This window comes from Triticum urartu, chromosome 1A, assembly GCF_056163025.1.
Source record: "Triticum urartu cultivar PI428250 chromosome 1A, HENAU_Tu73, whole genome shotgun sequence".
Classification (NCBI taxonomy): domain Eukaryota; kingdom Viridiplantae; phylum Streptophyta; class Magnoliopsida; order Poales; family Poaceae; genus Triticum; species Triticum urartu.
Window position 1 is genome coordinate 376,678,481 of NC_141873.1, and position 12,679 is coordinate 376,691,159.

The 12,679-nt window shown below is 51.6% G+C and overlaps 1 protein-coding gene and 1 pseudogene across 1 annotated transcript; both read right to left on the reverse strand.

Moving 5' to 3' along the window:
• The window catches only part of LOC147991311 (uncharacterized), a 171,750-nt pseudogene extending 170,275 nt beyond the window's left edge, over positions 1-1,475 (reverse strand).
• A 2,599-nt stretch (positions 1,476-4,074) lies between these two features.
• LOC125533986 (cortical cell-delineating protein-like) lies at positions 4,075-4,709 on the reverse strand. The gene has a single exon (XM_048697304.2). The coding sequence runs from the start codon at positions 4,620-4,622 to the stop codon at positions 4,260-4,262; it is 363 nt and encodes a 120-aa protein (XP_048553261.1). The 5' UTR covers positions 4,623-4,709; the 3' UTR covers positions 4,075-4,259.
• Positions 4,710-12,679: the final 7,970 nt, after the last annotated feature.

Sequence of the window (12,679 nt, forward strand, 5' to 3'; positions counted from 1 at the left end):
AGTGGTACACTGTTCATTGCGGGCCAGATTCAGCACGGGCCATTAATGGGCCAAGAGTTACAAATGGCCTCGTATGGGCCGAAAGATATCATGGGTCGTACATGGGCCGAAAGTTACAACGGGCTGGAATCATATTGGACGGCCCAGATGAAGCTACTTGGCTTAATTCCAATAGGCCGTAACGGGCCGTGAGTTAGCGGGCATAAATGGGCTATATACGAACAGACCATTAACAGGCTTTCCATGGGCCGGGCCGCTACCATTTGACCAAGTCAAACGGGTCGACCTTTTCATCGGAATGGGCCTCTGTTGGGCCGTGCCACGTGTCGACGTATCATAGGCGCCTCTTGTCCAATGAATGGATGACATCTGTCCCAACGGTGAGCCAACATGTGTTTCCTCTGGCCAATGACAATTTTACACGTGGAAAATCCTCATTGGTCCGGGCTGTTAACGGGTTATCGGATCCAAAACCGGACCCGATAGCGTAAGGGCGACCCATTACGGTGGATGCCATGTGTGGGTCACCCTTGACGAAAGCACTTCTATGACGCGCGATTTATCGTCATGGAAGTGGACACTTCCGTGATGATAATTTTGGTAATGTCATGGAACACTTCTACGACAGCACAGGTATGACTATCTTGATTCTGTCATAAAATTGTCATGGATGTACATGCATGACAGAAAACGTGACCTACTGTGACAAACACGTATCATCACGAGAGTGTCTTTTTTTGTAGTGATAATCTCGTAATTGAAGGAATATGTATATTTGACATGAAGAAAGCAATAGCAGTAAAACTGAACGATCAATATGCTAAGCTAATGGATGGGTCTTGTCCATCACATCATTCTCCTAATGATGTGATCTCATTAATCAAATGACAACACATGTCTATGGTTAGGAAACTTAACCATCTTTGATTAACGAGCTAGTCTAGTAGAGGCTTACTAGGGACATGGTGTTTTGTCTATGTGTCCACACATGTATCAAGTTTCTGGTTAATACAATTCTATCATGAATAATAAACATTTATCATGATATAAGGAAATATAAAATAAACTTTATTATTGCCTTTAGGGCATATTTCCTTCATTTCCTTGATGTTATACCTCAGTGCATACAGTTGCATGTTGGTAGTAGCCACAAAGATTTTGATGCCGTCGAGCAGTCCATCCGGGAGAGGAGGGCCGATGGCCAGTCCAGCTGTCTCTGTGTCGTAGACCATGGTGCCAGGGTGTTTGTTGCCCGCCATGAAGATATTATTGCCCAGGGCAGCGAAGTTCATGGGATAACTAGGTGCAGGTGACACTAGCTGGAGAACTGGGGGCTCCAAGTCTAGGTTGAAGTTGCCGTCCTAGGTGTTGATGTCAATCATGCGGATGGAAAAGCCATTCGTCTAGTCATATAGCACCAGATAGAGGTGCTTCTGCCTCTGCACAGGCCGCAACTTCTTGCCAGCGCGGTCCATGTAGTTTACCTGTTCCTACCGATGCTTGGACATCCCTCCTCCCAAGATCTTCTCCTCGGAGTTGTTTTTCTGATTCATCGTAGGGGTCTAGTGTTCGTCTAAAGGCTCAATTTTGGTCGTAGTCGAGGTTTAGGGCAACACAATAAGACATATCTGAAATAGGTGTAGTCTACAATCGATCTAACAGGGGCTTATTTGACCTAATCTCCGAAGAATCCGAGCTGGCCGTGTGGTTGAATCAGAGATAGATACGGGGACCGAAAGCAACACAGTTGCAAGACCTCAGCGCTCCGGCAGTCTGGGGACTGGTTCTCTCGGTGTCGTGTCGTAGGCCAACACCAACGGGAACGTCCCCAGAGGTCAGGGCGGTCGCCGGCCTGAAAATCGCACCGCCGCCGCCGTCGGCTATCTAGGGTTGATTATCATGTCGTCATATTTTCTCCTTGGTGCACATGGCCTGCGAGTCTCGTACAAGTAACAAATTAAGATGTTGTAATAGCATCTCCAACAGCCATGCTAAATAAACGACGCGCTGGAAATTTTGGGTTTTTTGCGCGCGCGCAACCGCTCCTGGAGCTCCATCGGAGGCACAAAAACCACGTGCGCGGTCCGAAACGCCATCGCCCGCCGTTTATTTGTTGCGCCTGCTCCCGCGCACTGCACACTCGAGCGCCCACTTGCGACTTCCACCTACCCCAACCCAGGCGCTAGCGCCACCGCTCGCACCATCCTATTTGTTCCGGCAACCATTCTGGCGCTTCTCCGGCCTATCCCCGTGTCGCCGCTGCTTCCTCCGTCTCCCTCCAGTCTCCACCGCCCCTTGCGCGCGCCATTCCTCCGATGAACAGCACCTGGCCGCCCACTGTTGCTCGGCGTCCACAAGGTGTTCGACAAAACGCTTGCAAGGTATGTATTGCTTCAACTTCACATTTTTATATGAATTTGGTGCATGTTGTTTGTAGTTTTTATAGCCTAGATTAAATTGAACATTCTAGATGAGTTCGTCATATGATTCTTCCGAAGAAGAATTTGATATTGAAGAGGAGGATCTTGCAATGATCCTAGCTATGCACATCAATAAAAAACCGAAGCACGGTGGTTCGATTATGGGTGGGCAGAAAATTTGGAGGGATAAGATCGATGCCGACAACAGATTGATGAGGCACTATTTTGTGGATAATCCCGTGTACCCTGAGTCGTACTTCCGGCGCCGGTTTAGGATGAGCACCGAGTTTTTCAGGCGCATTGCAGAGAAACTGGCGAGCCATGATCGGTTTTTTCAGCAAAGGAGGAATGCCGCCGGAGAGCTCGGGCATAGCACCTTTCAGAAGGTGACAGCCGCTTTGCGTATGTTGGCATACGGTATTCCGGCTGATGTAGTTGATGACCACTTGGCCATGGGTGAGAGCCAGGGCATCATGTGTGTCTAGCGCTTCACAGTCGGAATTGTGCAAGTGTTTGGCCAGGAGTATTTGGGATCTCCCAATGATGAAGGCGCTACAAGGCTTTTGGAGATGAACAAAACTTGCGGGTTCCCAAGTATGCTTGGCTCAATAGATTGCATGCATTCGAATTGGAAGAACTGTCCTAAGGCATGGCAAGGACAATTCCACGGTCAAAAAAGGGCTCCACTATAATCCTTCAAGCAGTGGCCGATCAAGTGACTTGGATTTGGCATGCTTTTTTTTGGAATGCCTGGGTCTTTGAATGACATCAACGTTGTTAATCGGTCACCACTCATGAATAAGATAGCAAATGGTGAACTGCCATCGGTGCAGTTTGTAGCAAATGGTCATACATACAACTATGGCTACTATCTTGCGGATGGCATCTACCCAAAGTGGCAAACATTTGTGAAGCCGTTGAAAAAACCGGAAGGTAAGAAAAAATCTTGATTTCCACAATGCTCAGGCGGTGGCTAGTAAAGATGTGGAGAGAGCTTTTGGGATTTTGCAAGCCCAATTTGCCATTGTGAGAGGACCGGCTATATTTTGGGATCAAAAGATGCTTTGGTACATCATGCATGCTTGTGTGATCATGCACAACATGATCATCAAGAATGAGTGTGGCCAAGATTTAGACTACTCTCAGTACGAGCTCTTGGGACATCCCGTGCGAGTGCGGCGGAGGGCTGCGAGGGTGGCCCGATTTGTTGCATCCTATCATGCCATTCGACGTGCCGAAACACATGATGATTTTCAGAAGAATCTCATCAAGGAGCGGTAGGCATGAAATGGCCGACAAAGAGCATCTTGATTTGTATGGTTGATATTGTATTGTTGAACTATATGTTGTATTGCAAGATAAACTATTTATTTGAGTTGTAATAATAAAATTGAACTATTTATTGTTGATTTACTTTGTTTGTGTTTGATTTTCTTGGTTGTGTTTGAAGTGTATATGTTATTTGTGCTAGAGCGCGTGCAGTTTTTTTGCAGCGGCTGCTCGAGCGACTCGTGCGCGCTATACTTTGCGGCGGTCGCTGTAGCAAGCGCTCCTCGCCGCGCGGAAACTCACGACTACGATGTTGTAAATGTTTTTTTAGCGTGATGCGCGTGTTGCACGACTGTTGGAGATATTCTAAGAATGCGCTCCAATCTCATGAAATCACTACTTCAATTAAATTCCAAAGGATCATAATGCTACCTCTCGTGTGAAAGCGAAAACATACATACTAGGCCAGATTGCCAGCATAGATTTAAGAAATAAATAAAGCAAAAAGCTTGAAACCAAAGCAAACCACACACCCCACTCGATGGATAGTACTGTGCACTTCTAGCTTTCCTAGTGGATGCACTGGAAGTCGGCCGGGCAGATCTTGCCGCAGTTGTTCAGGATGAGGCTAAGGTCGATGGGGACGTTGAGGTGGATTCCCAGCACGTTGGCCTTGATGGCGGTGCAAAGGCAGACGGCGGCGTCCAGGTTGACAAGCCCGTCGAGGAGCGAGCAGCAGGGCTCCGCTGGCGGCACGCCGATCTTGGCCTTCACCAGGTTCAGCACGTTGGCACAGACGTGCAGCTTGAGCGCGTTCTGGGGGCACGACCCGTAGCGGGGCACCGGCACCGGCGCCGGCGGCGGGGGGCAGTAGGTGGCGCTTGCCACGACCACCATGGCCAGGAGCAGCGCGGCTCTCGCTACCATGGCCATCGATCGATATCAGTGGAGAGCAAGTGTTAGCGACTGCGTGTGCTTTCGTGCTCGCGCTTGAACTCCGATGCACCAGTGTGACCGCATGGAGAGGCGTATTTGTAGCTACCCTTCGACCTCGGCAAATGGGAGTCTACACGTCCGTGAAGAGACAGCATGTGATTTTCCGAGCTGGCGCGTCAGGATCATGCATTCGCGTTGTGGTGGTGTTTTCCTTGGATTTGGATGAGCATGCACCCGTGAATGCATGGTTTGTCTCGTTGAACCGCGTAATGGACTTCACTTTGTATTCTTGTTGCATATGGGGTATATTCTACTAGTAGCTAATTGCTTGCTGCATTAGGTCATCCACGATGTTGTTTGCATCAAATTGATTCCAAGTTCTCGTTGAATTGTTTAATGCGTTGGAAGAGTCGAATACCAACAAAAACCTTCCAAGCTGTAGCCTACAACTATTTTGCTGCTCTCCTCACCTTTGGAATGCCCAAGGGCTGCGTGCTGCCGAGGGTGAATACCAAGATCAAGCTAAGCGACATATCCACCTCCCGCAACCCTAGGCGGCTGCCGCCATCCCCCCCCCCCCCCCCCCCCCTCTCTCTCTCTCTTTCTCTCTCTGCCGGACAAGGCCGCGCTGTGTCCGTAATGGGGCGGCGGGGATCTGATCCCCGACTGTCTCATGGACCATCGACGGGGGATCCTCTCCGGGGAGGCGGGTTGTGGTCGCAGGACCAGCGAGCGCGGCGGCCAAGGCAGAGTTTTGTGGCCAGACAGTGGCGGCAGTCGCCCCCATGGCGGGAGGGTCAACGGGGATCGGTCTCCAACAAGCTCTCATGTGATGGTTGGTGGTGGCGGCCGTGTCTGATCCTAGTTAAGATCCGTTGTGGTGTGGCCCTTGGCCGGCCGTCGGCACGTGGAGGGTCAATGAACGGGCGGCTGGAGGTTCTCAGTGGGCGTTTCGGTGGCTACATGCGTCTTCACAGAACGGTTGCACGTGAATGTAGTCGGTTATAGAGTCTAGGTGGTGCCAATGTCGGTGAAAATTGTGCCGACCTCTGTCATGGCAGACAATAGAGGCGTCGATCTAGGTCTCCCGGGTCGGATGATGTCGACGCCTTTGGTGTCATTTTACCTCCTGGGGACATCGTTTCGGAGCAGGTACTGGCTGGAGGGTCTCGGTGGCGTGGCGCAATGGAGTCTTGACGATGGATGCATGTGGTTGGACGCGCGTAGGATGATGGTATTGTGTGTCATCGTGGTGGTGTCAACGGCAGTTGGGCTTGGCAAAGTCAATGCGTTGATTGTCATGGTTCTAAGTCTGACAGTAATGTAGGGGGTAGGTATGGAGAGGCAAGATCTTAGCTATGGAGTAGTTGTAAGAACACGAGGTTTACGAGTTCAGGCCCTTCTCGGAGGAAGTAATAGCCCTACGTCTCGGAGCCCGGAGGCGGTCGGCTGGATTATGTGTGTATGAATTACAGGGGTGCGAACCCTTTACACTGAGGAGGGGGGTGGCTTATATAGAGTTCGCCGGACCCCTCTGGCCCTCAGTTGTGCAGGGTTTAAATACATTAAGGTCGGGCGTTACTAGTAACGCCCTTAATAAAGTGTTATGATGACCATAAAAGCTACTTAATAACCGACCATTAGCGTGCGGAGTGCCTTTGGGTCTCCTGGCCGTCGAGTGGTTGGATCTTGGTCGAGTGATTGCTTCTTGGTCGAGTGTCTTCGAGTCTGTCGAGTGGAACACCTCCAAGTCGATTGAAAGGTGATTTCTTCTAGAGATGTCCTTGGGTAGGGAAGTTGGGACAGGTCCATGACCCTACCCTAGGTACATAGCTTCATCATTAGCCCCCGAATGGATCGAGGTTTGAGTGGGGAAGGAGTTGAGAACTTCTCCGACTCATTTTTCATGCCATGAGCATATCTTGTTTCGGATCAATGAACCTGAGTGATGACAGCAACTTCCTTTTCAGTCGCCCTGATCCATTCTTAGTTTTTTGTCGAGTGAGTTTTTTTACTTGAAAGGCTTCGAGTGACGGCGTGGAGGAGATCTTCCGTCTGACAAGTTGTTCTGCTGCCCGCAGATTTAGTGGGATTCGAATTTTGGGAAGCGCGTGGGACGGGGGAGGCCGCAGTAATCGGATGGGATAGGGCGGAGCCGCCTCGATCTCCGCGCCACCTTTTTCGCCACGTATCGCGCACGCGATTGTTACGGGATTTGACAGGACCGCCCGGGTCTACCAGTCAGCCACTCGGAAGCGACCTCATATAAGGCGTCGGACCGGGGTTTCTTGAACAGTGCGTTCCCATTTCCTCTTCTCCTCTTCAGGCTTCTTCGTCGCACTCGCTCTCGCCCCAGCGCCGCCGCTCCATACGTGTCTCGCCGGCGACGATGGGGAAGGAGAAGACGTCAGCTCTGGAGCGGTCGAAGAAGGCGACGGCAAAGGCGAAGGGGAAGGCGACCAATCGGGGTGGATCTTCCTCGCGAGCCGGCCTGCCGAAGGGCTGGATCCAGGGCGACTGGATCCGCTCGGCGATCCCCCAAGAAGACCTCGACGACCTAGCCGAAGGAGGGATGATCCCCCATGGATCGGCGCGGCTTCCGGGGAAGGAATCCGAGCCGCAACCTCGGGAGGGTGAGCGCGTTCTCCTTGCCACCCACGTCGACGGTGGATTTTCCTTGCCTCCTCACCCTTTCTTTCGGGGATTTCTGAATTTCTTTGGGGCACAACTCCACCACTTCACTCCCAACACAATCGTGTATCTCGCTGCTTTCGTGTCTTTGTGCGAGAATTTCTTGGGTTGTCGGCCTCACTGGGGTCTTTTCAAGCACATTTTCACCTGTCGTTCTCAGACGGTGAAAAAGGCCAAACCGAGTGACGAGAGAACACAAGTGATTCAGATGTGTGGGGGTCTTGGTGTTCAGATGAGAGGGAAAAGTTCCTTTCCAGCCATGATTCTTCTCGACTCGGTTCGCGGATGGCAGTCGACCTGGTTTTACTGCAAAGACCAGCCGACGCCAGGGCAGTCGACTGGACTCCCTCCTTTTACCATGGACCGAGTGAGGAAACCCTCCTCTTTGAAGGTGCTCCTGGAGGAGAAAGCGCAGGTTAGGGTGCTGGTCAAACGAGTGGTCCAGCTTATCCGTGACGGGGTCACCGGTATGGATCTCTTGGAGGTTTTACTTCAGCGGCGCATCCAGCCTCTTCAAGCCCGAGACCATCCGATGTGGATGTATTCGGGTCTTGACGACTCTACTCGGATTCACCCGGAGGAGGTCGATGACGACACACTGGAGAAGTGGCTGTCGGGCATGACCGGAAACAAGGACAACCCCAGGAGAGCCAGGAGAGTTCCTCCATTCGACCAGTCCCATGTACCAGAGAAGGTCCGATTCTGAGCTTTGATTGTAATCTGAATTCACTCGCGCAGCTGTCTATACTGCGTCGACTGACTTTATTCTTCCTGCTTTCTTTCAGGCTCTTATCGAAATGTATTCAATGCCCAACGAAGAGCAAGAGCAAGACCTGGAAGGAGAGGTGAGCGGCGGCGACAGTGGCGAATGGTATTCTGACGATGAAGGGGACGAAGAAAGTGACGACTCAAGTGACGAAGAAGAAGTTGAGTCGCCTCCTCGCAGGGAGACGCGATCCAAGCTTGACCAAGAACGACCGAGCGCCCGTGAAAAGGCGATTGCTCAGGCTGGTCAGTCTTCAAAGCGTCCTCGGACCTCTTCACCAACCCCAACTGAAAAAGCGTTGAAGCATCCCAAAGTTGCAGAGCCGAAACCTCAGAAGGCGTTGCCGAAGATTAAGATTGACATCCCCGTCGCTTCTGCGTGAGTGTCTCCCTTTGTATTCACTCGACGCCCCGTGCTGTTTGTTTTTTCTTGATTTAACCAGACGAACTTTGGAACTGGCAGCACTGCTACTTCCGGGACCTCAGCTAACAGGGACGAGGATGAGGTATTGGAGGATGCGGTCACTTCCAATCTGGGTATGATTTCTGCCATTCTGTCTTTATTTGGTCGACTCAACTGCAATGTGTACCATTGGGTGATGTGATTTTGGCGATTGAACTTTGAAGAGCTCCTAACATTATTGACCTCCCCGATGATGATGATGATGAAGAGCCCGAGAGGCCTTTGACGAGGAAAAATAGGCAAGCTCCTACAAGCAAGGTGCCACAGTCGACGCCGAGGGCGGAACCAGTCGTTCAGGACGCTGGTGATGCCAATCGGGGTTCTGTTACCTTCGTCGTGCCATTGTCGAGTGCCTTGCCTTCTTTGTCGACTGCTCAGGCCCCTGTCGACCCACCTTCAGTTTTTGCGACCCATCATGTCCCAGAGGACGAAGTGAATGCTGCCAAGGAAGCCATACGCCAGGCGGGCATTATGATGGAGAAGATGAAGACGATGCGGGACGCCAGTCAGGCCGCCTACGACGCCAGCTCGGCTCTCCAAAGCAACGTTCAGGTTAGTTGGTCACCGCTTGTTCTGTTAGGATATGCTATCTGAAGACTCTCTTTCTGAAAATCTTTGCATCTGTACACCCACTGGGTGTGTCGATTGAATTTTTGAACTAGTGGGGGCACGCTGAGTGTACCCACTGGGTGTAGTCCCTGAGACTACGGTGGACTGCTGGCAGTCGACTATAGTCTTTGTATTTTGATTCCTTCGCTCGATGTGGTCTGGCCGCGTCGAGTGTAAACCGAACTGGTAGTTTGTCTCTTCTACTCGGTCTGGGCGAGTGGGATCAGAACCGGTGGGGGCACGCCAAGTGCACCCACTGGGTGTAGTCCCCGAGACCGCGGTCGACTGCTGGCAGTCGACTGTGGTCTGAGTTCTATGGTCTGAGTTCTTCTTTCTCTCCTTTTTTTTAATCCCTGCATTCGACTCCGGCGGGCCGGTCGAGTGGGATCATAACCGGTGGGGGCACGCAAAGTGCACCCACTGGGTGTAATCCCCGAGACTATGGTGGACTGGGAGCAGTCGACCATAGTCTTAGTATTTATTGGCTTTGTCGTTTTTCGCTGTAAAATAACTTCTCCTCCCTGATTGCAGAAATCTTGTGATCTTGGAGCTCGCTTTGCTGACTTGGAGAAACAGCAGATCCAACTGAACCTTGACTTGGAATTGGCCAAGACAGAGCTGCAAAAGGCCAAGGACAACGCCAATGGTAAGACGAGCTTGTCGACTGGTTTGTCTTAGGCTTGAGTACCCTTCTGCTCTTTCTGAATCAAGCACCATTTCTTTGCAGAAAAACTGAGAGAAGCTCTGGCGAAGAAGGATCAGGATTTGGCGGCTGCTCAAAAGGAAGCTGACGACAGAACCGCTCTGGCTGAACAGAAACTGGCTTCGGTCGGCCAGTTGGAAGAAGAGAACACCAAGATGAAATCTGCTCTGAATGAAGCCAACAAGGAGTGCACACGCTTGAAGAAGGACAATCTCAACCTGTACGAGAAGATGGAAGGCATCGCTCGCAGGAGGGACGATCTGGAGAGCTATCTGAGGAGCCTTGCCAAGAAGTTGTTCATCAAGCTTGAAGGTACACATTTTGTTCCGACTGATGTTTTTTGTCGACTCAGCTTACGAAAATTGACTTATCCTTGGATCGTGAATGCAGAGTTTTGCCAGAACTTCGAGGAGGAGACTGGGCAGATTGAGCCAGGTTTGGACCCAATCAATTCTCCCGTGAAAGATGAAACTGCCATGAATCTGCTCCGACTGGAATCCCGTATCGACGGTGTTGTGGACTACTTGGCTCGACTGAAGGTCGCCATGTCACAGATCGACACGGCACTTTGGCCAGAGGCCACGCTCCAGAATGATCTTGAGTCTCTGATGACTCGACTTAACGAGATCCCTGATCGAGTGCAGGAGTGGAAGAAATCTTCTGCCCGCTGTGGTGCTGATGTGGCTCTGTCTTTGGTTCGTGTCCACTGCAAGGAGGTGCGACAAGATAAGCTGGCAGCAATCAAGGTCGCCAACACCCAGAAGCATGACTTCCGATCTTTTATGGAGACTTTCATCGCTGCAGGCACTCGGATCGCCGACGGTGTCGACATGGACGAGTTCGTCGAGCCTGCCAGTCCTCCTCCTGCCGAGTGGTTTTTGTAACCGTCAAACTCTTTCAGGCTGAATGCCCGAGCACTTCGATCTGTGGTCCGGAACCTTTAGGATTTATCTGAACTTGGTTTATCGTTGAATATCTTCATGAATCCTCCGTCGAGTGGAACTCGTTCTTCACTTGAGACAACTTTTGTATTTGTGGCGCAGCTCCGAAGGAGAAGGTAGCAGTCGACCTGCACCTCATCGTCCTTGCGGGTCGGCGATGGAGCGCACGTTGTATTTGTGGCGAAGCTCCCAAGGAGAAGGTGGCAGTCGACCTGCACCTCGTCATCCTTGCGGAGTGGGATGGAGCGCACGTTGTATTTGTGGTGAAGCTCTCAAGGAGAAGGTGGCAATCAACCTGCACCTCGTCGTCCTTGTGGATTGAGGTGGAGCGCACGTTGTATTCATGGCGAAGCTCCCAAGGAGAAGGTGGCAGTCGACCTGCACCTCGTCGTCCTTGTGGATTGAGATGTGTTTCGTACTTAGGCGAGTACTGGACTGCAGCTAAGCCCCCGAGTGGGAGGCTGGCTCACCACTCGGTAGGATTTTCAAATACTTAGGCGAGCACTGGACTGCAGCTAAGCCCCCGAGTGGGAGGGTCGCTCACCACTCGGTAGGATTTTCAAATACTTCGGCGAGTACTGGACTGCAGCTAAGCCCCCGAGTGGGAGGGTCTCTCACCACTCGGTAGGATTTTTAAATACTTAGGCGAGTACTGGACTGCAGCTAAGCCCCCGAGTGGGAGGGTCGCTCACCACTCGGTAGGATTTTTCAAATACTTAGGCGAGTACTGGACTGCAGCTAAGCCCCCGAGTGGGAGGGTCGCTCACCACTCGGTAGGATTTTCAAATACTTAGGCGAGTTATGGACTGCAACTAAGCCCCCGAGTGGGAGGGTCGCTCACCACTCGGTAGGATTTTCAAATACTTAGGCGAGTACTGGACTGCAGCTAAGCCCCTGAGTGGGAGGGTCACTCACCACTCGGTAGGATTTTCAAATACTTAGGCGAGTACTGGACTGCAGCTAAGCCCCCGAGTGGGAGGGTCGCTCACCACTCGGTCGGATTTTCAAATACTTAGGCGAGTACTGGACTGCAGCTAAGCCCCCGAGTGGGAGGGTCGCTCACCACTCGATAGGATTTTTCAAATACTTAGGCGAGTACTGGACTGCAGCTAAGCCCCCGAGTGGGAGGGTCGCTCACCACTCGGTAGGATTTTCAAATACTTAGGCGAGTACTGGACTGCAGCTAAGCCCCCGATTGGGAGGGTCGCTCACCACTCGGTAGGATTTTCAAATACTTAGGCGAGTACTGGACTGCAGCTAAGCCCCCGAGTGGGAGGGTCGCTCACCACTCGGTCGGATTTTCAAATACTTAGGCGAGTACTGCACTGCAGCTAAGCCCCCGAGTGGGAGGGTCACTCACCACTCGGTAGGATTTTTCAAATACTTAGGCGAGTACTGGACTGCAGCTAAGCCCCCGAGTGGGAGGGTCGCTCACCACTCGGTAGGATTTTCAAATACTTAGGCGAGTACTGGACTGCAGCTAAGCCCCCGAGTGGGAGGGTCGCTCACCACTCGGTAGGATTTTCAAATACTTAGGCAAGTACTGGACTGCAGCTAAGCCCCCGAGTGGGAGGGTCGCTCACCACTCGGTAGGATTTTTCAAATACTTAGGCGAGTACTGGACTCCAGCTAAGCCCCCGAGTGGGAGGCTAGCTCACCACTCGGTAGGATTTTCAAATACTTAGGCGAGTACTAGACTGCAGCTAAGCCCCCGAGTGGGAGGGTCGCTCTCCACTCGGTAGGATTTTTCTTTTACAAACTTAGGCGAAACGGATTCGCAGCTAAGCCACCCGCTGGGGGATTTCTTCCGCAAACAAAAACAATAACAATCACTGGGAAAATTATAACGCTCTTGTCTTTGATAAATAAACTACAGGAGTTT

Coding starts and splice junctions, on each gene's coding strand:
- LOC125533986 (XM_048697304.2), bottom strand. CDS start 4,622: ATGGCCATGGTAGCGAGAGCCGCGCTGCTCCTGGCCATGGTGGTCGTG.